Source organism: Cyphellophora attinorum, assembly GCF_001299255.1.
Source record: "Cyphellophora attinorum strain CBS 131958 chromosome Unknown Contig8, whole genome shotgun sequence".
NCBI classification, from domain to species: Eukaryota; Fungi; Ascomycota; class Eurotiomycetes; order Chaetothyriales; family Cyphellophoraceae; genus Cyphellophora; species Cyphellophora attinorum.
This window is the reverse complement of record NW_017253236.1, coordinates 561,253-588,201: the sequence shown is the minus strand read 5'-3', so window position 1 is coordinate 588,201 and position 26,949 is coordinate 561,253. Positions and strand designations below refer to the sequence as shown.

Below are 26,949 nucleotides of genomic sequence, written 5' to 3'. Positions count from 1 at the left end.
GAGTCGGTACCTCTAAAACAGAGTCTCGCCAATGCGAGGCGCCCCTCCTTTCCAGTCATTACGTTCGTAGTAGCGGAACACCAAGTCGTACCCATCAAGATCATGAACGATGCGATCGATGCGACGATAGCCCTTGATGGCGTCCATCTTGCCGCTGCGCATCTTGGTCTGACGCTCAAGAGCCCTAATCTTGAGCAGTGTGGCATCATCGGCAGTATCGAGCTCCTCGTAGTTAGTCTTGGCCTCAAATAGAGTGACGGAGAACCGGCCAGGTTTGAAGATGTCAACAGCATTCTGGACGATCTCTTGGGTGTCGCGTCCGCTCTGCCCACACGGCACGTTGGTCTCGAATGAAGCGTAAGAGCAGATTGGCTCAGGAGTGACGTGGACCGTAAAGTAGTGCGTACCCTTCTCACCTACAGGAGCTGGGATGACCCCATTTGCAGAGAACCCACAAGGAGTGAACAGATACGCATCGATGCGTGAGCCGGGGTACTTGTCCTTGGGATAAATATTGGAGAGGCCACAGTTGTCTGATACGACCGTGCCCAAAGCATGTCCTTCGGTAGTGAGCTCTGCAGGATAGCCTTTGTCGTTCACGTCCGCAACGTCCCCGAAAACGTCCATAGTATCGTCCTTATGGACTTGAACGCCGCTGTACCTCTCTTCAGCGACCGCACTCGCTTCGTTGAGGTAAAACTGCTTGGCGTTCTCTTCGTCCAGGTCGGTCATCAGCACCTCCAACGTCTCGTCTTCTCCCTCGCACACCTTGGCGGCACGATCAGAAACCATCGAAGACGGCAAGTCGAGGATCTTCGTTTCAGTCTCAGGCATCTCGATGCTCTGCGGACTAGCCGGAGGCGTCAACATGGTGAAAGGCTCCGTCAAGTACAGGAACCAGTGCTCGCCATTGACCTTGCCGATCATATACGCGCTGCCGCCCTGGAAGAGCTTGTCGAGATGGCGCACTTCGTCTCGCCAACTGCGATGTGGACCCACCTGGCGGTCAGGATACAAGAAGTTCTTGCGGCTGTAGAAGACGCGGTACGGTGCAGCGGCGTCCTTAATCCCCTGACCTGGAGGTGCTGTGTTGGTTGGAAAGCCGCCATAAGTCGCCGCAATCTCCAGAATCATACCCAGCCCATGGAGCAAAGTCGTAGTGCCGCAGGTCTTCAAAATGAGCTTGTGAGGAAAGACGAACATGCTCGACTCGGAGAGGAGGTAGGCATCCACATCGTCGGATTCGATTGTGGACAGCACCTTGCAGTTGACACGATCGAGCATAGGCGTCCACACGTCCTTGGGCACGGCCTTGAGACCGTTCGCATGGCGACAGTTGGTCAGGTCATTCGGTGACGGTGCAAACCACACCTCTAGCAACTTTTCGGGCCCTTCAAAGGCATTGGTAGAGTCCAGATCCTCAGCAACATGGTGATTGATAGACCTAGTCAGAGATGGCGTCCCAAGGAATCCTGTTGGAGACGCAATATGGTTGTTGGGAATGCCGATATTTACCATATCCTCTTTCCGGGTTGGCCGAACACCAGCAACAGAGGAACGAGCAGAGACGGTGTTGATTGATCTAGACACTGATCACAAGTGACCGGTGAAGCACAATCTGCCGCCCAGACGAACAATGCGGTGTCCGCCTGAGTAGAGAAGGCCCACTATCTGTGGTTGAAGTGGAGGCTGGCTGGTGCCAGCAGCAATGCGTGGATCCGTTGTCTCTTGACCTTTTCAGGGGTCGTGTTAGGGAGGTCGGGTGGAGGAGAGGAGGAAGAAGATCTCCTGTAGGGGTGGAATCGTGGGCAATATGTCTGGTCCAGTCGATTGAGTCTCGTCAACCAACAGTATCACCGCTTTGGACGGCTTAGGGTCGAGTCTCGAATAGTCTTGGAGGTATTTCGCACGTAGCAGGTGTTATCTGGGCCTGTAGGAGCAAACAGTGTCAGCCTGCGGTCATGGCGCAGAGAGGCAGAGGCAAACACTTACTTTGCAGGCTTGGACAGGAAGCGTAGCAAATCCGTAGGGCTCATAGAGGATTGAAAGAGAACCGAGATGCGTTCAGATTGGCGGCTTTACAGCTCGGAGTCTTGCGATGCGCCAGGCTCGTTGATCTGCTTTGACGAGAGAGGAAGAGAAGTTGGTCTGAAGGTGAGCGAATTTTGACTGAGGTTGCAATGTGCGATCCGGACTCGTGGCTGCCGATGCACAAGAAGGCAAAAATTGTGAGGCGGGGTATCGTCGATGCACTCAAAAAGTTCTGCAGACCTGTCGCCAGGCAGGTGCGAGTGGTATTTGTGCCTTTTGCGAAGGCAGACTTATGTGTGGAAGGTGAAGAGCAGGTGTGAATTGATCACACGAGGGCAAGAGTGAGCTGCGGCAGCTTTGGAATTTCTTGTGGAAATCGATGATCGAGGCCGAGCAAGCGACGTAAGAGCCAAAATATTTTTTCCACCCCAAAGTAACGGTCACAGCCACAGCCCACGCGCTTACACTTGTTGCTGACAACAGGCTTCCCCAAGATTTCCAGTGCCCCTTCCACGAATTCTACCACAGTTCTGCCGGCGGTGACAAAATTTCAGCTTGGGGAACCAGAATCTTGGGCAAGACGTCGCGGCGAAGGTCTCTCAGGACAGACTGAACATACTATGTTAAGCAGTAGCATGCTTCTCCCAGGTTCGAGCACTATCCGAGGATCATGGGCGTCAACAGGGCTGCATGATCCCCCACAATGAAGTGCATGCTGCGGCGATGGAGGCGATCTGTCACTGCAAGGTACCTGTCCCACCAAGCCAATGGCCTCCATTGTTGCTGCTGCAGAGCATCATGTATGGCTCACCTTAACACGGCACACTTGGCATACAATGATATCAGGCAGTCAATCGCGTTCACTCGACAAGGGCACGTCCGTCCGTGAAGACAGTCTCGTAGTTCAAAGTGTTGAGATTCTCGTAGCATGGCCATAAATTCCTGGCGCGTACCTGAGCCGGCTGTCCATGCCCGATGATAGGTATCGACCAACGGATGCACTCCAGCACTTCCTCGCTCATAACGCAAACATCGAAGACTCGTCAATCAATTGCCCCACCCATACATCCAATCCGCATTACCACTATTCTGCCACATCGCCTCCGACCCTGGCGTCATCCCCGTCGCTCCAGGCGTCATACCCGTCCGGCCAAAGTTGAATTCTGTACCCTGGCTGACCTGCTCCTGCTGCTGCTGCGGCATGCCTTTACTCGATATATCATTCGGACCCCTCGAAGGCATCTCCCACGATTGCTGTTGTCCACCGCCCACTCCAGTGTATGGTACCTGATTCGTATCGTACTGAGCAGTACTTGCTATATTAGGCGGACTAAACTCATTGTAAGGCAGCGAAGAAGTCGACGGCGTAGGCTGCCCGGAATGGGTACTGCCACTCCCACCATTACTGTTGCTGTTGCTGTTCCCGGGTGACGGGCCCTGACTATTCACTCGCATCTGTCCGTAGAGCAGATCGTCACCACTAAACTCGCGTACGGGGTGCAGGTGGTCCATCTTCCGGTCTTGTATACAATCATTCGGCGGCGTTTGGTTGGCGGCCCCATATAAGTTCGGATAATCAGAGGTAGGGACACTATTTGAATCCACAGGCCACGGCCCATGGGGTGTCTTTGCGGACTCTGGACCCAAAGCCCGAGTCCATGCGTTCGTAGTAGCACCACCGCCATGTGCTCGATCCGCCTGGCCTAGACTCTGTGACTCGCGGATCTCCATGAGCGGTATGCAGTGCACGCCATCGGTGCCGGCGGGTATCTCTCCAGGCGGTCTCTGTCCGAACTTCCATTGTGGCTGGTTCTGTATCTGCAGGCCGCTTCCTTCGAGATCAACGTCAAGTTGCACCAGAAATGACTCGGTCAAGGGGTTCTTCTGCTTGAGAGCGTGCATAGCTGAGAGGAGAAAATTGAGGGCTGACATGACTGTCTGATCCTCTTTTCGCGACTTCAGGTATTGCACAAATACTCTCGCGGCAACGTAAAGGCAGAACGCCAGGAAGGGATTCATGAGTGATAGATCCAGGTGGCAGATCATTTTCATGATGTTGGTCACCTGATCTGCAGCGACGATGCATCTTCGTTTCGACTCGGCGCTGATCTGTGCCGGTAGTTTATGCTTATCGGCTTTGAAAATTGCAGCTTGATGTAAACATATCGCAGCCGTGTGGATATTCATATTGCAGAATACTGCATTGGCATCTGACAAAGCAGCCGGTAGTCGAAGTGCGGATGGCATTGACAGCGAGATGTTCAATATTATGTTATCGAGCTGACGATGCCGTTTCCAGAAAGCGCCGTTGAGGTCATGGTCATTATCGTCATCACTTGGTCGGTGCAGATGAGTCAGGTTCCGACCGTATAGTGTTGCGAGTAGAATGACTCCGCTGAAAGACGAAATGGTATCCGTGCCCAAGCCAGCCAGAATGTCGGCCAGCTGTCCAGTCTGCTCTGGATTGCCCCTGTTGAAAGCCTCCTCGCTTGCTGGGAGATTGGTGAGGATATCCTGCTCGTCGATGACCATAGGCCATCCGGTGCCGATGCTGGCGTATCGATCTTGACAGTAAGCCATCCAGAAAGTACGCCGCCTCTCTTCTCGGTCGGTCCAGTCCCGAGGAGGAGGAAGTGTCTGTTTCACGTCCAAGCCGACTCTGTCTTGCCGATGCAGACCCATCATCAGAGCGAGGCGAGATGCCCGACCGATGCTCATCCAGGCTCGCGGAAAGTATATTTGCCTGAATTCATAGCATGCTAGGAGTGTCCATGCTTGACAGTGACCAAGCGTGATTATGCTCTCGCCATGGCCTTTCATTTCGTCCTGTTCTGCATATTTTCTCGCCCGCTGGTAGAAATGCTCGGCTAGTCCTTCGTATTTTGAGGTTATGGCGGCAGCGTGGCACCACATAGCATATCTCAAACAAACCGCCGGCCGCATATGCGGTGCTAGATCCATCGAGAGTAGGAACCGAGCCCGGTGGATCATGGGAAGTGATGGGTGGATCTTCGCGAAGTAGATCTCGTTCAACTCATCGATCGCATCCTGAGTTGGCAATGCTTCTTCAAGTCCCAGTCCGATCAGCTCCCAAGGGAAGTCGTCGCCAGTGTTGAAATCAAAAGCAGGCGATCCATTGACCATAGTCGGGTCGGTGAACGAAGGGTCGAGGTTCATGGGCATTGATGTGGTTGCCGGTAGCTGATCTGCAGGCATCATGATCTTGTCTGGGTCTGCTGCCGGTACGGGTGCGGTGTTGGTAGGTGCATCTTTCGTCTCGAGCATGTTCTCAACTTGCTTGAGGCGTGCCTCGAGGAGTTTGACATAGCCGCGTTTGGGCCCTGACTTCTTCCGCTCCTCATTGTACTCGCATGTATGTCCTAACCTCGAGCATGTATTGCACTTGGGCCGGGTTCCGTCGCATTTCAGTTTCCGCTTCCTGCACAGTATACATGCAATGCGCTTCGGTCGAGGCACGTTTTCGTTCGTCGGCCCCGTCTGTAATTCGGCTTGCTGTGTAACATTGTTGCCCTCTGTTTCGTAGGATTGATTGAAATAGTCGTCGCTATCTGGCGATTCTTCCTGTGTCATGATGTCGAGTCTGGCGTCACTGCACCGGGTCTTTCTGGAGATGCGCTTAGCTGGAGGGATGATCTGGCCATGCCCCGGCGGAGGACGCTATCCTAAGTGCCTGGGAGTGCAAGGTCAGTGCAAAGTGAACAGTGTCGCTTTACAAGAAGTAACCCCAGCCGAATCTCAACTATACAGGCGACGATAGAGGACGACGACGGTGGGGGCCATCAACGGCAAAGCGACAGGGTGCTCCAGGCATCAGAATTCGGGGCTTTCTCAGGGCTTCAGGGTCCGACAAGCGACGGGATCGCTTCTGGTGGATTACTAATTTCTCGATTTCGTAGAATTTCCGCATTCGAGACGTCTTCAGGCCACCCATGTTGGAATGTACTGTTCCTACCTACTATCTAGCGTCTGTAGATAGCTGCAGTGGTAGTCTCGTCGAGTCGTCGTCGTCAACGGCCAGGCTGGGCGTTCACAAGATAGGCAACACTTACATGACAAGTAACATCCATGGATGGCGTCGACCGACTTTCTGTCAGCGGTCGGCATCTGGGGCTCTCTCAAACATCGGAGCTGTCAACGAGTGCTCGGAGCATCAGCTCGCATGTACTTATGCAGCTTTGACAGCAGACAGGTGCCGCCGCGTAGGCTCACTGGCGAGCAAGCAGCAATGCCTTGACGACCACTGATGGGAACACTACTGCAAGCAAGAGCTAGCATTTATGATCAATTTCTTTCCCATCCGCTCCTTCTACCCAGACTGACTGCTCCTCCTTATCTAAGAGACATCGTCTTACACTCATTCTTGCAACATGACTTCTACATCTGTGAAACCGACTTCTCCACCCGTGTATGCAGACCAGACATTCCGACTGCTTGACCTTCCATGAGAACTGATCTTCAAGATACTCAGGCTCGCTGGCGAGCCAGGCGTGAAACACATTTGTCGGAGTCTATACTATCACAACGATCTCCCAGGCTTTGTTGCTTATACACGATCACTACTTCTCTTTGCCTACGGGCCCGACGACCTATGTCCATGTGCGATCGCCGGCGATGACCTGCGGATGTTTCTGGACGATCGTGGGAAAACGTGGACGCGAGCTGACCGCGAAGAGCTCCAGCTCTCACTGGCATCTCGGTCCTGGCTGAGGGCTACACATCTTCGATGGGCACATAGTATGCTCTGGAGAAGGCCCTCGCGAACGAAGCTGCCTGACCGCTGGCGGATCTCGCACACGAATCCTCCGCGATTCGTCATTGAGCACAGTGATCATACAGTCGATCTCCGGAGTGAAGAGCCAAGAGTGCACAGTGCCTTCGCATCGACCAGATACATTCCTGATTGTCTAGTCGCCTACAGTCGACGGTCCGGATACTCCCGTGCTACATGGGAGACTCGTGAATTGTTCCTCTTCCAGGCCTACCACGATCAGACCACACGCAGCCCAGAGCTGACGGAACCACATCTGGACACTGATATGATGCCTCTTGGCCTTTCTTGCAATACGGCGCTGCTGGCAGACGAGCTGAGGTATTCAATAGAAGACGACGACTTTGGCTCCCTGCGTGACTGGCTCAGACTGAATGCAGCCTGCGACAGCCCTATCGATATCACATGCGACACACTTCGCGCATGTCTAGAATCAACTTGCCAGCTCTGTTGTGTCTTTTCTTTGCGTTCTACCAACCATGGAATCGCCATCCCGATACGTACAACCGAGTCCAAGTTGCTACACAAGCGACTGGTCTAACGAACTGTGCTGCTTTTAGCCATGCGCATCTAATGGTCCCAAGACAAGAGGCTCAGCTGATGGGTTACGGAGATGAATCCCAGATGTTGAAGGCCATAGACGGAGCACCGGAGGCGCTGCACATCCAAGAGGTGGCATCATCCCGAGGACTTTGAATCCGATGCAGTCCCCCAGAGCAGTCAGATGTGCCTCAAATGGTCACGCTCAGAACTCAAGTCAACACTGAAGTTGTACTGGGAGCCAATCTGCTATGGGTACCCCGGGAGAGAAAGGTAAAGTCACCTGGCCGAGCAGTAATGTATGCGACGTTTTTCAATTGTCCTCTTCTGGTTAACGAACTCGCCGAAACTATGTCGGAGTCACTTGCCAGTCACGTCCTCAGAATCTGCAAGATATGAACGAGGGGTCTATTGGCATCCTATATATCGAGTCTTCGTATTCGCCCTAGTTTGTGTCGTATGCTCAAAATGACACGTCGATGTCGACTATTCCACGAAAACATCAATCCAGTCACGAGCAGCAGTCAAATACTGTTCTTCACCTTGGCTCTCACACCCTTCGAATCGAGCTTCGCCGACATAAGCATGAAATCGTACTTGACGGCGACATCGTCGATGTCTGTCTCGAATAGCTCCATATCGAATCGCGACAATATGATTGCCATGGTGAGATATAGCTCCGCCCACGCAAGACTACTCTTCTGTCAGCATTGCGAGGCCGGGACGCGAAGGCAGCAGAAATACATACTTCATCCCGATACAGATCCGAGGACCCCTAACAAACGAGACAAGAAACCGCATCAGATCATTGTTAATGCCACCCTGCTCAGCCTTGATCCACCTCTCCGGATCGAAGCTATGCGGGTCTGGAAAGATCGCTGGGTCGGTATGAACAAAGTAGGTGGACTGGCTAATCGGCGTGTTCGGTGGGATGGTATACTGCTTGTAGACCATAGCTTCGTCAGGAGCGACTCTCCCCATCCTCGACGTCAGGCCATACATCAAGCGGACACCTTCACGACAGCATCCCGTCAGGTATGGCAGGCTCTCCAGATCCTGCAAGCGCGGGAGGCCGTTCGGTCCTAGGTTGACAGAGGCTATCTCGTCCCTCAATTTCTTTAGCTTAGCCGGATCATCAAGCAGATGAAATGTCGCAATGGCCAACGCCTTGCCCGTGGTCTCGCCACCTGCACCGACCACAGCCGCCGCTTCGTCTTCAAGCCAGTCCAGAGTCTTGACCTGCGGAGGCGCATTGTCGAGCATTGCCTGAAACAGCGTTCCATCAGAGCGCTTGCCAGCCTCATTCTCAGCCATGGCGCGGCGGGCATCATTAGCGACATTCTTCGTGAAGGTCGCCATCATAGCGGCCCCCTCATCCAGATACGCAAGCACCGACCCAGGTATCCTCTTCAACCACGGAGCAATGAACGGAAACTGCCGCAAAAACCCCTGCGTAGAAGCCCCAATCCTCAGCGTCTCCTTCCACACAACCGCAAAATCCGGCTCCGCCAGCTGGATATACGACTCTCCGAAACAATACTCACTGATAATATCCGTAGTCAGCGCATGATAAGTAGCATCCAGCCTCACTACCTCCCCCGTCCCCACTATCGCTTCAAGCCGCTCAGCCAAATGCTCAATCTTGCCCGTGATCAACGGCTCCATCTTCACGACCTTCTGCTTCGAAAAGAACGAAGCCAACGCGCTGCGCTTCATTCTATGTACCTCATGACTCGCAGTCGCGTTCATCGACGCCGGCAAGATGACAAGTTGGGGAGCCCACTTCTCGCGTTTCCGCCCACCCGCTGGAGCGTAGATCTCGTCGAAGTAGGACGAGTCTTTGATGTGGAGTTCGTCGGGCGTGACGCGGACGATGGGGCCGTAGCGGGCGTGCATGGCTTCGATTTTCCAGAGGTAGCAGCCCTTGTTGGGCGCGACATCGTGGTAGAACTCGTACCAGCGGGTTGCGGCGGCGAGTTTGGGGCCGGGGAATTTGGCGAGGGGATGGAGGGTGAGGCGGTAGATCGCGAGGAGGATGCCGTAGGATAGCAGGCCAAGCAGTAGTGCCAGAATGCTGTCTAAGCTGAAGATGAGTGGAATCAGGCGGTCCGAGAACATGATCGTGGCTTTGCGAGGAGAACTTGGAACTGTTGCTCAACCTGCTTTGTTTGTGAGTCGGGAAAGGTTGGCGACATGGATGATATGTGACCGATGTAGGGGAGATAAGGTCGTGCACAAGCTTCTTGCCACGAGCTTGTGCATCGCCAGCAGCGCCTGCCAGTCTTGCAGGTGACTGGCCATCAGTGCGCAGTAGCACATCTCGCTTCCTGAATAGTCAGGCGTAGACTGCACAAGACACGTATCGCGGGCATTGCTCATTGGTCCTTGGAGGGAGGAGTTGCAGTCCGGCATGTTAGAAAGACAGGGTAGATGATACGTGGATCACCGGTCCCACAGCTCGTGAAAAGAAAGCCATATATGAACAGCCCGAGCAGTATAATTCTGAGTTCCTAAGTTGGTGTAGAAGAAGGTCACTGGAAAAATGCAAGAGGTCAAGCCCGTGTGAGTGTGCTTCGCGACTCACGGCATCTTGCGGCACTGTTTGACGCGCTGTTCATCTTGTCAGTATGGAATGTGCAGACGGTGCCTTTGATTGTCTTAAGGACACGATGTTATCTTATCTAAACGTTGATGAAGTTGAAGTCGAATGTTGTTCAACATGACGAGCACCTAGATACGTAGGGATCGTAGCCGTGCTTCTAAGCTTTCGGCCCCACCTTTCCCAGGAGTGCCTTCAATTGTCCTACACTTTCTATGGCTACAGGTGTTCCCGACCCATCGCCTCGGTTTCAAACATGTAGCCCAAGGCTCACAACAACGCAGCCAACCCCAACAATCCTGCGCCCACAAGTCCCGGAGCGGCAGTCACCATTGCAGCACCCCCACCACTAGCTGCCGCGGTCACACTGCTTGCAGCCTCACTGACACTGCTAGCTGCCGATTCCGCACTCTGAGACGCGCTGTTCAGCGCACCGGTCTCACTTTCGGACGGCACAGAGTCAGTGATGGAGGACAGCACCGATGAAAGGGTAGAGCTGATATCCGACAGCGATGACTCAACACTTGACGCGGCGGACTCGGCAGCTGAGCTCGCCGATGAGAGAGATGAGGCGATCTCGGTAGCAGGACCGGTGACGCTGTTTGCGACGCCGGAGGCGAGACCTGAGAGAGCGTTGTCTGTGCCTTGGGCTAGGGCGAGGGAGAGGAGGGTGACGAAGGGAAGTGTGTAGCGCATTTTGATGGGTGGAGGAAGTACGAAGCGTGTTTCCTAGTATGAGATGCCGGCTGTGTTGTTGCAATTGATCAGTGCCAGTGTACATGAGCACGAGAACCCAGCGCGAGAGGCTTATATGAGCGTCCAGAGATGTGTTGGTAGTCCATGACGTCTCACCAAGACCGCCTCTCACCTTGATCGTCCCAAAGTGAACGCCACGGCGAAGCAGCTAAGCCATCATCGACACTCCGTTGTCCGGCTGTGGATATGAGGCTCAAACGCTGTCGTGTGAGGATGCACCAAACAAGCACGCGCATGGCGGATAAGAGGTGGCAAGACCGCATCGAGCGCATCATGAAGGAGCGCCCAGACGCTAGCAGATCGTGACTTCATGAACTTTGTGCGCCGGGCCAATGCGGTGCTGCTTGCCAAGGAAGGTACCACGAATCATCGATCCGCCTGGTCAAAACAGGTGAGCACCTTTAGGTCTTGAATGTTTCGAGTAGTTGGCAGGCACAATTGATGTCCACATAGGGAGGCGCAAGACGAGACCGCTGTTCGTAATCGATCCTTTTGACAGCCCAACACCATCCTGCGGAAAGAAGCAGCCACGACGCAAGAGCAGACCGCAAGGAGGGCGCAGAATCTGGCAATGCTGTCTTTGATACGATACATCAACCCATCTCATGGATCGTCGCCGGTTGTCCACCTTGTCCTCCGCCAACAGCCTTCCTCGGCACCGTCTGGCCCATTTGTGGACTGACGCTCCCGTGGCTGCCATCAACAGGACTGCCCATCATCTCGCCAACACTCGACCTATTTCCGCCGGAGTACACTGTCCTCGAAGCATCGCTGGTTGAATGAGATAGCTCAGAGACCCTTCTATCGCCATCCGCCCGGCTACCATCAGGCGAGTACATCTCATATGGAGCACTGGCTGGCGCAGCCGTAGCATTGGGATTGGACATCTCGTGCATGCCGGGCTGGTGGTGGAGAGGTTTGTTGTCAGCTTGTAGCTCGGGCTTGATATCGCTTTTGTGCGTGTCGCTGCCAGAGCGTGCGACCCCCGAGACTGCTGCCGGTGTCAAAAAGGTTGGGCCTCTCGTACCCTTTTCATTCGTGGGGTGGTGATGCGACGCTCTGCTGCGGCGAAGACGTCGAACGAAACAGAACACGAGTAGGCCGATCAGCCCTAGGAAACCAAGCACACCGATCACAATACCCGCTATAGCGCCGCCCGACAGACCGCCACCGCCGCCAGTGTTCGTTTCAGTTGCCGTATCGGTTGTGTTGTTACCACCGGTTGGCGCGGCTGCGTCTGGGACAGCGGTAACGGTCGTGCCTGAGATGACTGTGGTGACAAGAGTGCTTGCTGTAGCAGCGATCGATGCCGAAACAGAACCAACAGCGTCAGCGGGTGTTGACACGGCCGACGCGCTGGGAGGAGCAGAGTTGGGGGGAGGACTCGATGTAGGTGTTGATCCAGGCGGCGGACTGGTTCCGCCGACGCCGTTCTCGTCGATAACGTTGATGGGCGCCGAGTCCACGGTCTGAGTTCCTTGTATTATGCGTAGGCTGTACCACCCGCCAGGTGTATTCTCGAGCTCCACATCCCAACCAAAGGTTTGAGCGCCAAGGCCATCATCTGACAGCGTACAGTCAGCACATCGTCTTTCTTGGGCGGACCGACAATCTGACCACCACTGTCTTGCAATTCGCCATCAATGACACGACCATCCTGGACCAATTGTGCAGACCAAGGCTACAAAGGATCAGTATTCGTGCAAGAATCATTTCATGCAATATCGTACTGTACCGGGGGTGCCTCCAGTCCACGATATTGCTATATCGTCTGTGCCCTCTGTGACTGTTCCTGGCACATTCACAAATTGTATCTGCTGTGCGCGTATGTGGTGCGCCAGTCCGAACAAGAGGAGAAGCGCGAACCTGTACTGGAGTTGTGTTGATGGTGTTGATGTGTTGCGCGACATATCTGTTCGCGCATCAGGCAATGAGATTGTTGTTCACCGAACGCTAAGTTATCATCCACCTTCAACACAGCAGGACATCCTGTGTTTTGAGAGAAGGTGACGGAGATTCTTGGCCGGACAACTCCTCCGGCCAAGCTGCGATGTGCCTGGCTTGTCCGAAGCCAATCGTTGGAGACTGAGTTCATGGTGGGCGGTGTAGTCGACCAAGACTTACTGGGCACCAGCCCTAAAGGCCATATCTACCTGCACGAGAACCATCGCGAGCTACACTTCAGCCTTAGTCTTGCACAACTCTGAAACACCAGGTCTCTCGTAGTCACCAGCTGTCCTGATTCGACAGAACGGCGGAGGCGCAAGGGTGAGAATGCTGAGTACAACCAGAATAGTACCTCAGCCAGGAAGAGCTCTGAGAAGCAAGGCAGACTCAGTGGCTTAGAGGGGATCTGCTGCAAGATGGCCGTCATGAGCAGAGTAGCGGAGTCTTGTTGTGCGCCATCAAGGGGAGGAAAACCAAATGAGGTCTATGCCGAGAGTCTTGGTGGAGTGTATCAAGCATTCAAGACTTTGCCGCTCTCAGCACCCGGACGATCTCTTGGCAAATGGTGGCTGTGTAGATACACGACTCGTAGTGCGCACGTGGGCAAAGCAGCTACGTAAGTGGGCTTCAGACATTAGTGATGCTCATGCTTCGCGATGGCGCACTCGAACACTCCCCAGCGGAGGGTGGCTCGCGAAGCCAAGCGTCTCTTACCAAGTACAGCGAAATCATCGTCGTCGACGAGGACCAACGCTTTGGATTTCGTAACATCCTTTCAGACCGCTGCCGTTTTCAACACATTGTTGTCGTGGTCGCTGCTTTCTGATCCGAACTGTAGCTGGCGCTGCAGAGTTTGAGCGGGCTTTTGGCAGTGCTTCTCCCGACCTCGCTTTCCACCGAGCAGCTATTGACCAGCCATCAAAGCCGGCCTCACCTCCATTGTCAGAACTTGAGGTACAGTCATCTGTCACTCATACAAGCAAGCGGCGTCGGAAGAGTTGTCTTCTCCTTCTGCCATTAGGTGGCACTGCGGGTAGAGTGTCGTAGTGAGCTTCTGCACACTTGCTTTCAATTTGGCATTTCTCGCCTAATCTCGAACGGTGATGCATTCTGTCCACTAGGGTCGCGCACTTTGCTGGTAGGGTCTTCGTCGAACATAGTTCACTCTGATGGAAGGTGATGCGTGCTCAGTGTGCTGTTGGGACACTGTACCGATGCGCGTGCCTTCCATCCTTTGCCTTTTCTGACGTCACCGGTTGCCTTGCTGGCTCTTTCCATCCCAAGTTGAATCACCCTATTCGATACACTCGTCCTAGCAATCCACTTCATCCTCTAACCAACGCATTGCAGTACCCATCTGTCCTCCTCATACCTCTATCTGCCGCCCAGCCCTCTCACACAAAACCAGCAAACCGCCCAAGGTCATCCCAAAATGGACACCCCCACAATCTACACCCTAGCCTCGACCGCCTGGCTTAGCCTACAAGCACTCCCGCTCCTCTTCACTCCCAAGCTCATTATCACTCTCCTGGCCGAGACCGACGCCCACGTCGCGACCATTACAGAGATCTACTTCGCCCGCCTTCTCGCCATTGCGCAACTCAGCATCATCGTGTTCTCCCTCCTGCCGCCAGCCGCATCGTCAGGGACCTCACCACAACAACAACAGCAGCCGCCGTATGCTCTGACATTCACGCATGTTGCGAGTTTCGTTTATATCTACGCCCACTACACTACATTGTTCGTCCCCTGATGCCCCTGCCGCTCCCATCACCTTCCTTCCCACTGACCCGTCCTCTGCACCTGCCATTCCAATGCACATCTTGCCCTCCCCAACCACTCCTCTATACTCCTTCTCCATCCCAATCCATACCTCGTACCCTGTCGTTCCCAACCCTTCCCTTCCCACGAGCTGACAGACTCCACCAAAAGAACAAGTGCCCTCGGCTCCTCCACTCCTAACACGACAGGCCTCCTCCTCGGCCTCCTCGGCAACGGCATCCTCTCAAGCATGGGCATCTTCATGACCGTCTTTTCCGGCACTGCAGCACATGTGTCAAAGAGGACGGGCGCGGACAAGCGGACTAGTGGGTGGCCTTTTGGAAACGTGAGTCTTTCTGCTCCTCTCATCTGTCTTTGGTTCAGTCAACTGATGAATCGGGACAGGTCAATGCATACAATCCCAAGAAAGACAGGGCGACGGTGGCAAGCAGAGCTGAGCCAAAGTTTAGATCGAGCAACGCCTTGATGTAGACCGAAACAACGAAACACGTGCTCGAAAAAACCGACATTCCAGTCTCCGAAACTTGATCGATGCATGACTATCGCTAGCAGCTCCTCGCTATGGGCTCGAAGATCTTTCCCAGCACGAGCTCGCGGGACTTGTTCTCGCTACGAAATCCTCAGTACTTCTAACAACCTTCAACATGACACGCCATATGCACTGATCATGCCCTGCTTGCATATCGCATGCCTACTTCTCATATCACATCGCACCAGTCCATGCTTGCTTACTTGCTTCCAATACGACCAGCCAAATGCCTCTCGTGCCCTTCTATTTCATTTTCGTTGATTGCGTTCGTGGCCATGCAGATCATTTTCCATCAACGACGCCAACAAATGCTCCAAAACAGGCTTGACATTGTCGTAAGAACACAGGTGGATCGTCTCGCTTAGGTGGTCTGGAATGCATTGAAAGCTTTATACGTGTACCCAATGAAAGGTAAGCTCATCTCGGCGTCCTGCTCCGGAGCAACCTGCTTCGCTTGAGCTCGGTGAACAGCGCTGTTGTCCTCTTGTGGGATCTCGTCGATCGGGAAGTATGACACGTCAATATTAGAGGACAGCTTGGGTTCGAATGGTGCACGGATACTTCGCAGCTTCTCCCAGACCACACCTCGGAAGAAGGGATGTCGCTTGATCGAGTTTGCGCCGTCGTAGATGCCGCCGTCTTTGCCTAGTCGGTCGTTTGCGTCACACAGGAATCTGTATTGATTAGTAGAGGTGGGCATGCAAGGTTACTGGTACTTACTGTCGAATCATGTCTTCTGCATCTCGGCCGAGAGTAAGCTCGTCTGGGAAGTAGAGCGACTCTCGCCAATTGACAATCTTGCGGTAGGTATCGTGCGTATCCTCTGCGCAGAAAGGCGGCCATCCGACCAGACACTCAAACATGATGGCACCGACCGACCACCAGTCGCAAAGATAAGTGTAGCCCTGGTTCAAAAAGATCTCAGGAGCGATATAGTCTGGCGTACCCACTGTAGAGTATGCCATCTGCCGTCTTGACTTCCTCCAGGTGTTGACCAGACCCCGATTGCTCACAGTCAGGTTTATCTGCTCGTTCAAAGCCATGGAATTTCTATTTCCAGCTTTATCGGCACCACCGGCTCGCATCAAGGCCTGGTAGTAGGAGTTCTCGTGTTGTTTCCTTCCACCTGTCGACAGACCGAAATCTGTCAGCTTTATGTGGCCACCTCGATCTAGCAGGATGTTGTCTGGCTTGATGTCTCGGTGGAAGAAACCCAGCTTGTGTACAGCTTCGATCGCCATGACAATCTCGGCCATGTAGAAACGCGTGATGTCCTCGGAGAAAATCTCGTACTTGATAAGCATGGTCATGAGATCGCCACCTGGTAAGAATTCCATCAGCATGTACAAGAAAGCATTGTCCTGGAAGGAAGCATGCATCTTGACTAGCCATGGGTTGTCTTTCGAGTCTGCCAGGATGTCTCTTTCTGCTCGGACGTGGGCAAGCTGATCCTTCTTGAACATTTCCGACTTGATAAGAGACTTCAGAGCATAGATCTTGCCATCGGTCTTCCGCTGTACCAGTTTCACCTCACCGAAAGCGCCCTTCCCGATGACTTTGATGGTAGTGAAGTTTGAAGCCGTTTCTCTGGTCCGCAAGAACCGCAGGAAGCGGGCCTCCTTTTGTAGCAGTAGGTTCTGCTGCCGGATCTTCTCCACGTCAGGCACGCTGGGATCTTTCAAGATCGCATCAAGCTCCCTGGCTCTGCTGTTCCGGTCCTTTGCACGATCGATGTTTTCTTGAAAGAACCAGTTCACTAGTTGTTTCGCAGCAGTACCTCTCCGTATGACATTGTCTGAATACTTCCGCGGGTCTTGCTTCTCTTCCTCTTCAGGCTTGGATGCGGTTCGAGGCATTGGTGGAGCAAGATGGGGTTGGTACTGTTGAGGAGGCTGTCGAGCGTCACCTGCCGTTCGAGGTCGCTGAGCGTTGGCTGGTGAAGGAGTTCGGTTCGTGCCTTGTCGTGGTGCTGAGCCCAAGTCTTGGTTGGAGAACTGCTGTATCATCTGAGTCGTGCCGTCGGTCTGAGGATACCCCCTCGCGTTCATCTGGTAGGCCTGCTGAGGCTGTTGCAAATTCTGCTGATATCCATATTGCTGGGTTTGCGGTTGGCTATATTGCTGCTGCTGATATTGCTGAGTGGGAAAATAGCCTGGTTGTGCAGCAGGGTTCGGAGACATCATGGCTCCGCCGTAGTCTTGTGCTTGTGTACCATAGATGGGCTGTGGGAAGGTGGAGGGCGTGGTAGGGTAGTTGCGGTTGTTAGAGGTGTCAAAGTTGTGCTGATTGTCGAACTGGAAATTCAGCCGTAGCCGATTGTCGTTGTGATCCATTTCGAGAGGGGGATCGCCAGGGAGAGCCCTAACAGTGGGTGCACTGTCCTCGACGAGTGTTTCACGAGAGACGGCTGCTATCAGCTGTCAGAACAAGCGCCAACGGCCGAGCAGTACGAGGCATGATAAAGATAGCATTTGGCAGAAAGGAGAGTGTGACTTACATTTTATCCTCGTGTCGTGCTCTTTCGATGAGGGGGAGGAATGGATCACTGTTCGGGCAGAATTCCAGTCGTTTCAGGCGAGGAGATCAAGCGATTGGATGGACTTATGTCGAATGACAGCACCGGACGTGTTGACAGGATCCAAGGGGCTTGAAGAGGCAGCTTTGGACCTGACCGATGTTCTTGCGGTGAAAAAGGGTGCGCTGTCTGGTGTGAAGTTTAGCGCAGGAAGGTGCATACAGATACTCCAGGTATCGATAGCGGCGGGATGTACCTGCACCTGCCCGCCGTACAGCAATGCACCTGCAACTTAGCCGGGAATCAGAAGCCGAAGAAGACAATCGGTGTTGCTCTTCTGCTCAGGGAGCGCCTATTTGCGATTGGCTGTGCCGGAGTTCTGGAGATGCTAGGGTCTGTCACAGACTAGAACAACTCTGCGGCTACTCCCTTGGGCATCCAGTCTGGCCTACCGTCCCCAAGAACGAGTCCGAACTGTTCTGAGCTCACCAAGAGGCGTCATGAGGCTCTGCTATTGAGTCAACCTGATGTCAGTATGAAAATATGAGTGTGTGGAAGTGAGGGATGTTGGAAAACAATGGTCCAAAAATGAGAGGACAGCCGGAGATAGATGGTTTCCTCCGGGCATGCTGCTTTGCTCTCCAAAAAAAAGTCCATGAGATTCACGTTTAGTCCCGGTCATGCATGCTAGACACAGCACGTGCGTAACTTCCTTGCTGAAGGCAATGGGCAGGTAGCATCGAGTCTGGTCCTGAGCCCATTGGCCATCATCCTGTGGTCTGTCAGCGATGGCAGAAGCTCCGAAGCCAGATGGGAGCGCTCCAGCAGCTGCAGCGAACGCTGCTCCCAAGGCTGCGGAGCGCAATCCAGCGTTCAAGATGATGGGTTCGTAGGAGTATTCGCATCTTGCCCGCGGAAGACTGACGTTGAGCAGGACTGCCGAACCTCAAGTGGAAGCTGCCGTCTCGGAATTGGATGATCTTCCTGACCGTCACTGGAACATGGACTGCCGCAGTAATGTACGATCGGCGAGAAAAGAAGAAGGCACAGAAGAAGTGGTGTGACCTCGTTGCGCATATAGCTCAGCAGCCGCTGCCAACAAATCAGATGGCACGGAGGATAACAGTCTTCATATCAGCACCGCCCGGAGACGGCATACGCACCTCGCGAGACTTCTTTAAGCAATACGTTAAGCCCGTTCTCGTTGCTGCGGCTATGGACTATGATGTGATCGAAGGCCGGAAAGAGGGAGACGTCAGGTATGGCACAGCAGAGCAGATCCGGCGGATACGGCGTAAAAGTGGTGAAGCCAACGATAAGGAGGAAGATACGGACGGCGTGAAATTAGTGGAGGGCATCAGGGAAAACCTGAACATCACCAACGAGCCCGGCCCGCGTGGAGACTTGGTGCTGGGGCGACACACCTGGAAAGAATACGTGCGCGGACTGCACGAAGGCTGGCTCGGACCGATCAATGAGCCCATTGCACCACCTTCAACATCAGCAGAACTACCACTCGTACACAATATTGGTGAAGTAGCCGATGGCCAGCCTACTCTCATTGAGCCAATACCCTCGGACAAGCCGAGCGAGGGCCAGCTTGCAAAAGAAACGCCTACAGACGAAAAATTTGCAGAAGAGAAACCAGAAGAGAAGCCAGAAGAGAAGCCAGAAGAGAAAAAGAAAGCCTATCCACCATCATCCTACCTCCCAACCTCATCCTACAGCTCAGCAACCCTCGCAGCAGCCACACCCGCCGTCTTCGAACCATCACAACCCATCCACCAGTACCACCTACTCGGCCTCCTACGAACACCCATCCGCATGTGGAACTTCCTCAACCAGCGCACTCTCGCCGACCGAATAGGCCGGGACACTGCCGCCATCGTCCTCGCCGCATCACGTCCCTACGGTAGCAACGATAGCAGCTCGCCATTTACTCCCAGGGACGACCTTTCTCGTGCCCAGAGCATCGGCACCGAAATCCCGCCATCACCATCACAACCCTCCGAGCAGGCCTCTGCCCTCATCGAAGACGAAGCGACCTGGCATAAATCCGTCAGGAAACCGCCCAAAGAAGGCGACGACTCCGAACGGATATGGAATGCAGATATGGTCCTCGACGACCGGATAGCGTCACGTATGCGCAGATTTGAGCTCGATGCTGAGGAGGCTGCCCGTGCGGAGCGAATAGGTCGTGGGCAGGAGAAAGGGAGAGCGTATGAGGTGATGGATTTGCGGAAGGAGAAAGTGAAGTTCGATCTGAATCCTGAAGGTGAATGATTCGAGATCGAGACTCGACATCCTTCAGTTCTCTTCAATGTTCACTGGAGAACATGTGGTGTGGTTGGAGCATGTATTACCAAGCTGCGACACAATCTCGCTTCACCCTACCTCGAGATCTGTACAAAACTTCATTGGAAATATCTAATGCACGTAAATGCATACCTTTCAACTCTCCAACATCGCAAATTCCTGATCTTGCTCTCTCTTTCCAGGTCCAGGTGTCATTGTGAGGCTCTGTCAAACGGCTCAACCCTCACCCTCACCTCTGACCCACCGCCAACACCATCCAAATAATCCCCCCAACCCCTCCACCCATCCACAATCTCAACCTCCCTCCTCCGCCACCTCGTGCCTCCTCGTAGCAGCACCTTGCCGTTTTCAATCCACTCCCCTTCATCCTCCCTTTCTTCCTCATTTCCCTCATGTCCCCTATCACCCTCACCACTTTTACCAGCATTCTCTCCTGATGATCTCGGAGGCCCAACATCAACATCCCAGACCCCCCACTCAACCCACGCCTCCTTCGAACTGCCCCACAGTTTGGTGGTAGTCACCTGCTCGGGATCCAGCTCGTCGGCGGACTCGTAGACCAGCGTGAATTGGAGGGGTGGGAGGTGGAAGTGCCGCGCCAGGAGGGACTTGAGGGTGTAGACTGGGAGGGTCGTTGGGAGGGGGCGGGTCAGTGTTTGCTCGTTATCAGAAGCAATATAGAAAGTTGCAGTTACGAGCCGAGCAGCGAGGGAGGCTTTTGCGGCGAAGTTGATGTCCGTGGGTTTTGGCGCGTTGAGGAAGGCTGGATCAGAGGATGAGATGGTCAGGAGATTCGGACGGTCGTAACTCGCAGCGAGGTGGTTGTACAACGGGTATTTGGTCTCAAAGTCCGTGATGTGTTCACGCTTGGTTTCGGGTGCTTTGCCTGGGTGTGTAGCGCGGATGTCCTTGTCGGCGAGCGACAGGTAGTAGATCTCGCCCTCCTCGCGGTCTCGTGGCGTGATGGTGGTGTAGTTGAGGGTCTGTAGGTTTGGGATGCGGGCTAGGATGAGGTAAAACGGTGCATCGGAGGCTCTGCCGGGGCGGTCTGGGACTGGATCGGAGGTTGTCGACGGTGGGGCGGTGGCGAGTCTCTCGTATAATGGGTTTCGGGATATTCGTAGGGACGTGAGAACTGGGAAGAGTGATGGGAGGCTGTCAATGAAGCTGAAGTCTGTGATGTTGTTTGATGCTAGATTGAGGGATTTGAGCGTGGATGATAGTAGTGTCTTGCTTCCCGTTGAGGAGATGAGGTTGTCCTGGACTGACAGGGACTCGACATTGGGAAAGTGTTGGCATATTCTAGCCACGTCAGCGAGGTTGTCAAAGTTGTTGTTCTCGACAACTAGATTGGTAACGGAGCTGAAGACAAGTCTTCTTGCTGGCACGTTGAATGAGTCCAATTCGTTGTGCGAGATCCATAGAGTCCTCAGGTTTGGGAACACTGGTTTGTCTCCAACACTCAGGAGAGCTAGGACATCTACTGGTCTCAATAGACAACTGTTAAGATGCAGCTCTGTGATGCTGGGTAGCTGTTGGGTACTCTCGAGTGATCTTAGACGCAGTCCATCGCATTTCAGGACACGTAGACTTCTCAGTGGTGCACAGGCATCGATGATGTCTTGCCACGATTCGAACAGATTCCAGCCAAGATCAAGCTCGCTTATGTTTGGACATGTACTGGACAACCGTTGTTGAGCATCATTCAGGTCATCTGTGACAGCGTCAGGTGTCTGCAGGCCAGCAACGCCGAGTTGGTCAATCAGTGCGATCTTGAGGTTTTCGAGCTTTGACATCTGCTGAGTGATCTTGTCAAAGCCAACCTCCTCGACCTTCTTCTTGGAGATCTCGATGATCTGATAGCCTGGCCCTTTCAGGCTGCCGTTCTCGTGCGTTGCCTGATCATACTTGTACTTGATTGCCTCCAAGACTGTCCTGGTCTTGTCCGGCGTTCTGGTAGGACGAATGAACGAGGCCGGAGTGGGTGCAGATGATAGACACGAGAATATCCGTTGGCCTTTGTATGTCCCATCATGTTTACCTCTGGTAGTATCGTCCCATTCGACACCGAGCCAAAGTCCTTGAGTATTGTCCAGAGGCCCGACATATCGCACTGTGCATAGATTGCCGTCGAACGCCAACCGTTGACCTACGTAGGACGACATCGTGTTGGACAGCTCTCATTTTGATGCAGCAGTTCCCCTCGGACGCTAGTGCGTGTCAAGAGCACCTGACCACCTGCATGTCCAAGTATTCCAGTGCCTGAGAATCTTGGGCAAGAGTCAGGGGGTCGAAACGCATCTAGTGCTGGTGGTTGCCTTGCATGTTGCCTGAAGCAAGGCTAAACATGCAGCCTCGTCTACTCCGATTCGCTCACTTTTTCATTCGAGTTGAGCTGCGATTCCTCATTGAGATCATCATTGTACATTTGTACGTTCACCTCACATACTTCCAAGGTTTCGAGTCGTTGCAAAGGGCGACATCGTCGACAACTGATCTTAAGGGGCTGGAGTGGCCGGAGCGCCGACACATCCTGTCCTAGCACAGCACGATGCTACAACCACGGATAGCTCTGCGAGCATGCACTGGTTGCAAACGTGGACTACCTCTACTGAGCAGGACCTATGCAACAGCGGTCGAAGTCGTCGCCCCTGCTCAGGCCTATAACCCTGTCATATCAGGGGAGAAGCCAATCCCACCAGATCGCCTGTACCCTGTCTTCGGCGAGTCAGAGCTGCAACGATATAAACCACGAACTCCGGGTATTCGTCACCTTATCCGGACCAAGAGCGAGCATCTATGGCGCGGCAGACCAGTATACGCACTGACCATACCGAAGAAAGGGCAATCAAAAGGAGGGCGAAACCATACAGGTCGGGTCGTGGTCAGACACCGAGGAGGAGGACACAAGAGACGCTTGCGGCGCGTTGATTTCGCACGCGATGAGCCAGGCAAATCCATCGTCGAGCGGATTGAGCACGATCCTGGTCGATCAGCACATATCGCACTGATCCGAAATTTGGACACGGACAAGGTCAGCTATATTGTGGCGGCAGAGGGCATGCGAGCAGGCGACGTCGTGCAAAGCTATCGGTCGGGTCTGACGGAAGACCTTCTGAACCCCGAAGGCGGCGAGCTTGATCGAGGTCTTGTCGCATCAAGGACTGCTCATCGTGGCAATTGTCTGCCTCTGGGTCTGATACCAGTTGGAACACCAGTCTTCAATATCGCACCCGACAAGAATTCTATCGGAAAGATGTGTAGAAGCGCTGGCACATACGGCATTCTCCTCGCCAAAGGCGAGGACGAAGTGCAGAAAGAGATGTTGAAGTTCATCGGTGAGCAGGGTGGCTCAAGCGACGCCTCAGAGTTGCAGCTCTCAGTCTTCAGCGCAGAGCAGCTTGCGCGTTATGAGAAGGCAGCCAAGTTCGTCACTGTAAAGCTAAACAGCGGCGAGATCCGACACGTTGACAAGGACGCCGTCGCCACCATCGGCGTTGCGTCAAACGCCAATCACAAGGACGAACAGCTGGGCAAGGCGGGTAGGAAGCGATGGCTAGGCTTCCGTCCGACTGTACGAGGTGTGGCTATGAACGCCGTCGATCATCCTCACGGTGGAGGCCGTGGAAAGGGCAAGGGTAATCGTGACCCTGTGTCTCCTTGGGGTATCCCAGTGAGTCCTCAAATGAATCTTCCAGTGACTGGTTCATATCTAACCCACTCAGACCAAATCTGGGTACAGGACGAAACGGAAGGGCACGATGAATCCCCTTATCATCGAAGGACGGCCTCGCAACCAGGGCAAGCGACGAAACAAGAAGTAGAGCCAGGTCTGGATTGCTCTATGCATGTAAGATATACAACCGATCATGTTGTGGAGAATTTCCCGTGTTCATGGTGATTCCACGAGCGTGGCGCGGCCTGGCACCGCCAAGAACCGTTGGTACGTATTCAGCAACTGCGACAATGTGTGTCCAGCAAGCCCGACCCGGACGTCGTCCAGTCTTCAACCTTGCGCTTTTGCGACGGCGGTTTGTGATGCAACAAGAAGCTTCGTACGTTCCTACGACACGAGCAGCATCTGCGAGTCCTCAGATTAGTCCTCCAACCAAATCTTGCTCAGACCCCACTCGGCAGGTTCACTTATAGCCCTGATTGGTTGGTCAGCTGACCCTATCAAGCAAACCTGCTCGCACTTCTCAAACAATGCTTATAAGGGTACCGTGACCTTTTGGGTAGTAACTCTCAAATTTCTCAGATTTGCTTACCACAGGCACGGCCGGAAAGCATCCGACGACCGATCTGCTTCGCTACCTGATTCCAGGAGCCGGCGCATATACTGTACCGACGATCTATACATCTTGCCCCGTCTCTCCAGTCTGCCTTGCATCACTCCTCTACATGGTACAACTCGCACAGTCCCACAATGAACACTCCAACAGCTACCACGCCGACTAGTCTTCGCCGGCCTTTTGCCCGCCAACGATCATGGACCAAGGGAAAACCTGTGTCTCAGGGCGGTGATCGACGAGCCTGCATCAATTGCCAGCACATACACGTCCGTTCGCAGGACGACTTGCCCGAGAACTGCTTTCTTATCACAATCCGACGCTCTCGCCGCGACAGACTTCGCCTGTCTGCAAGACAGAACATTAATGTCTCATTGATGCGCCAAAACAATATGAGACCGGGCGACACGACAAGTCATCAACAACGAACACCATTAGATCACTATACGATCCGCGACAGTATATGGAACGGATTCGAATCGCTAAAAGTCGAGAATGATGATGATCGCCAGCACCTCTCCCAGTCTCCGGATTTCAAGCGTCGGAAAGGTCAGTTAATGGAGAAACTACCCATACCCTGGCTAGCATGGGCGTCGCCAACAGGCCAAAGCGGACAGACACGGCACAAGGGCAACTTCTTCGCGCTTTGGGACAGGATTGTCGCAGAATACAGCCGGACGAGTCAGTGTGATACCATGTTCGTCAGCTCGATACTTCTGCCGTCAACTTGGCATACAGAACCGTTCCAGCAAAACCTCATCACAAATCATGCGCACGATCTTGGTACTAGCCAGACTCCTAGCACGTCTCAAACGCAACATGATCCTCGTAGAACCGAGGCTGCATATGAGTCTAAGGAGAACCAATACTTGGAAGACAACAGTGGTGAGGAAACTGCATCGGAAACTGCATCGGACTCAAGCTATGAGACTGTGATAGATGGACTGCAGAGAGGGCATGGGCATCCTCTGACTTGGAAACTTCCCACTCGGCTCAAATGATTCTGGGGCCACGACTTTCTAGCGGTGTACGCCAATCATGACGAGTGGGATTTGCGAGAGTCGATTGGCGACATAGGCATCAATACAATGGAGGAGGGAGCTCCGAGACCTCGGGATACTGAATGATCATTTGTTTCTTGTCGTGCGAAACGAGTAGACCTGATGAGATTTAAGGCAAGCACGTGCTTTATTCTACGTATTCTTCGTGCAATTTCGATGAGCGCACGCGAGCAGCTCATTCTCGCCATGTCGGATCCCCAAGAAGCTTCTGTATGAAGCCTGTTTGAGAGCGTCCGTGAGCACGGAACCCTCGCCGTTCCTGCACAGAATGCGAGCTGTTTCGCGTGTGCTCAAGCTGTCGTAGTAACGGACAGATGATTCCCGAGTTCCTGATCTCCGCAAGTACTCGGTTCAGAATGCGTTAAGCACATCTGCCCAGGTTCTCATGGGCCGGATGAGGCCTAAGAATCGGCTGTTTTTGTGCTCAGTCATAGCTTCCTCATCATATCGCACGTCCGGCTCGGCCATACCGTCGGCCCACATGACGCGTGCAACCTATCGGTGGTCAGCTAGTCCGATAGATTGATGTAGGGCGATGCCATCTTACCACAGTCTTCCGCGACTTATCTTTCAAAGTGACCTCGACAATCGTAGTAGGGAGGAGATTTGTATGTTTCGCACGGTGTGTCTGCCAGTAGCACATCGAGAACATACGCACCATTCCACGGTAATGCTCCGCATCACCGAACCAAGGAAGAAGACCCTCGGCAAAATCTCGCATACTTCCCTGGGGATCATCTGTGTCGAAGGCGGTAAGCCGGTCGGCCTCGTCAAGGTAGGGACTGTGCGCCCGAATCATCTCGATGTAGTCTTCGTGATCGTATTTCAGGACATAGAGACCCGTAGCGACCATCTTCAGAGTTTCCGCAAGGTCGAAAGGCCCAAACGCGAGGGTCGTCAGACTCGGCAGCCCGCCAGCATCAACCTCCTCGATCGGATACATGAAAAACGCGGCGTCGAAGTCCATGACGCGAACAGTCTTGAGTCGAGAGGTCATGAACGCTGGACACAGTGGCGCCAGCTCCAGAGGTGTCGGTTCGTCTGCCATTTGACCTCGTGAGATGTGCAGAGTCGCACTGTCGGCGAGGATTGGGGAAGCCAGAGTCTTGACAGTGGATGATACCAGTCGCAGGTTCGGGGCCCATTCGGGACTCCATTCGCGAGGCCGCTGGATCAGAAGCTCGTCGCGCTTGTCGCCGATACAATAGTGTTTTCCAAGTCCGACGTTGAATCGCACTTCTTGGCCATCGTATAAATCGGTGAAGATGCGTCGTAAGATCTCGTTTGGTAGGTCCAGCAGCTCGAGCTTTTTCTTCGCGAGCATCTTGACAGAGCTAGCAGGAGGGCTTCCATTGTCCTTCGACTGGATATCGAGGGCCTTGATTGTGTCGATGAGTGTGAAAACGATTGGGTCGACAACCCATTTGTCTTCAGCCATTGTGTTTGTCGCGCGGTTGCCAGGAGCTCGCAGTCTCAGTGCAGACCTACGCCTTGAATGATAAGTGCATTGTCCGGACGAGAGGGACACAGGTCTTGGCTTACCTTTCGCACGCGACAGTCGCCACGAAGTACTGCTGGGTATGAGTGTCGAAGGGACAATGAGAGGTCGCAAACGATCGAGAAGATGGTTGCCCAACAATATGAAAGTGGAGTAGACATCTTTGCGCGATGTGGTGCCAAGAGCTCGAAATCGGTCACGCTGGTAACGCTCACTCTCACCTGACAAAAGCAGTGGCTCTTGATGTTGATTTAGTGTCCAGTGGCACCGCGGAGCAACGGCCGTCTCAATTTTCAC

General features: G+C 53.7%; 12 protein-coding genes across 12 annotated transcripts; 4 read left to right on the top strand and 8 right to left on the bottom strand.

Moving 5' to 3' along the window:
• Positions 1 to 12: 12 nt before the first annotated feature.
• AB675_5526 (S-adenosylmethionine decarboxylase proenzyme) lies at positions 13 to 1,518 on the bottom strand (the record flags this gene model as incomplete). Its single annotated transcript, XM_018145743.1, has 1 exon — positions 13 to 1,518. The coding sequence occupies one exon, from the start codon at positions 1,516 to 1,518 to the stop codon at positions 13 to 15; it is 1,506 nt and encodes a 501-aa protein (XP_018002075.1).
• Positions 1,519 to 3,078: 1,560 nt separating this feature from the next.
• AB675_5525 (putative transcriptional regulatory protein) lies at positions 3,079 to 5,622 on the bottom strand (the record flags this gene model as incomplete). The annotated part of the gene is made up of 1 exon (XM_018145742.1): positions 3,079 to 5,622. The coding sequence occupies one exon, from the start codon at positions 5,620 to 5,622 to the stop codon at positions 3,079 to 3,081; it is 2,544 nt and encodes an 847-aa protein (XP_018001915.1).
• A 2,262-nt stretch (positions 5,623 to 7,884) lies between these two features.
• On the bottom strand, positions 7,885 to 9,478 carry AB675_5524 (Trichodiene oxygenase; the record flags this gene model as incomplete). Its single annotated transcript, XM_018145741.1, has 2 exons — positions 7,885 to 8,053; positions 8,109 to 9,478. 2 exons carry the CDS (start codon positions 9,476 to 9,478, stop codon positions 7,885 to 7,887), a joined length of 1,539 nt encoding a protein of 512 aa, XP_018001808.1.
• Positions 9,479 to 10,229: 751 nt separating this feature from the next.
• Positions 10,230 to 10,655, bottom strand: AB675_5523 (uncharacterized protein; the record flags this gene model as incomplete). The annotated part of the gene is made up of 1 exon (XM_018145740.1): positions 10,230 to 10,655. One exon carries the CDS (start codon positions 10,653 to 10,655, stop codon positions 10,230 to 10,232), a length of 426 nt encoding a protein of 141 aa, XP_018001975.1.
• A 653-nt stretch (positions 10,656 to 11,308) lies between these two features.
• AB675_5522 (uncharacterized protein) lies at positions 11,309 to 12,625 on the bottom strand (the record flags this gene model as incomplete). The annotated part of the gene is made up of 3 exons (XM_018145739.1): positions 11,309 to 12,279; positions 12,333 to 12,396; positions 12,446 to 12,625. 3 exons carry the CDS (start codon positions 12,623 to 12,625, stop codon positions 11,309 to 11,311), a joined length of 1,215 nt encoding a protein of 404 aa, XP_018001809.1.
• A 1,469-nt stretch (positions 12,626 to 14,094) lies between these two features.
• Positions 14,095 to 14,915, top strand: AB675_5521 (uncharacterized protein; the record flags this gene model as incomplete). The annotated part of the gene is made up of 3 exons (XM_018145738.1): positions 14,095 to 14,402; positions 14,595 to 14,769; positions 14,829 to 14,915. 3 exons carry the CDS (start codon positions 14,095 to 14,097, stop codon positions 14,913 to 14,915), a joined length of 570 nt encoding a protein of 189 aa, XP_018002126.1.
• A 419-nt stretch (positions 14,916 to 15,334) lies between these two features.
• Positions 15,335 to 17,306, bottom strand: AB675_5520 (Serine/threonine-protein kinase cot-1; the record flags this gene model as incomplete). Its single annotated transcript, XM_018145737.1, has 2 exons — positions 15,335 to 15,647; positions 15,694 to 17,306. 2 exons carry the CDS (start codon positions 17,304 to 17,306, stop codon positions 15,335 to 15,337), a joined length of 1,926 nt encoding a protein of 641 aa, XP_018001791.1.
• A 970-nt stretch (positions 17,307 to 18,276) lies between these two features.
• AB675_5519 (Mitochondrial import inner membrane translocase subunit tim54) lies at positions 18,277 to 19,771 on the top strand (the record flags this gene model as incomplete). The annotated part of the gene is made up of 2 exons (XM_018145735.1): positions 18,277 to 18,373; positions 18,423 to 19,771. The coding sequence occupies 2 exons, from the start codon at positions 18,277 to 18,279 to the stop codon at positions 19,769 to 19,771; spliced, it is 1,446 nt and encodes a 481-aa protein (XP_018002160.1).
• Positions 19,772 to 19,995: 224 nt separating this feature from the next.
• Positions 19,996 to 21,969, bottom strand: AB675_5518 (Tubulin-specific chaperone E; the record flags this gene model as incomplete). Its single annotated transcript, XM_018145734.1, has 1 exon — positions 19,996 to 21,969. The coding sequence occupies one exon, from the start codon at positions 21,967 to 21,969 to the stop codon at positions 19,996 to 19,998; it is 1,974 nt and encodes a 657-aa protein (XP_018001908.1).
• Positions 21,970 to 22,355: 386 nt separating this feature from the next.
• AB675_5517 (54S ribosomal protein RML2, mitochondrial) lies at positions 22,356 to 23,628 on the top strand (the record flags this gene model as incomplete). The annotated part of the gene is made up of 2 exons (XM_018145733.1): positions 22,356 to 23,477; positions 23,530 to 23,628. 2 exons carry the CDS (start codon positions 22,356 to 22,358, stop codon positions 23,626 to 23,628), a joined length of 1,221 nt encoding a protein of 406 aa, XP_018001801.1.
• Positions 23,629 to 24,485: 857 nt separating this feature from the next.
• On the top strand, positions 24,486 to 25,094 carry AB675_5516 (uncharacterized protein; the record flags this gene model as incomplete). Its single annotated transcript, XM_018145732.1, has 1 exon — positions 24,486 to 25,094. One exon carries the CDS (start codon positions 24,486 to 24,488, stop codon positions 25,092 to 25,094), a length of 609 nt encoding a protein of 202 aa, XP_018002163.1.
• A 411-nt stretch (positions 25,095 to 25,505) lies between these two features.
• AB675_5515 (uncharacterized protein) lies at positions 25,506 to 26,592 on the bottom strand (the record flags this gene model as incomplete). Its single annotated transcript, XM_018145731.1, has 2 exons — positions 25,506 to 25,649; positions 25,702 to 26,592. 2 exons carry the CDS (start codon positions 26,590 to 26,592, stop codon positions 25,506 to 25,508), a joined length of 1,035 nt encoding a protein of 344 aa, XP_018002123.1.
• Between the last annotated feature and the right edge of the window lie 357 nt (positions 26,593 to 26,949).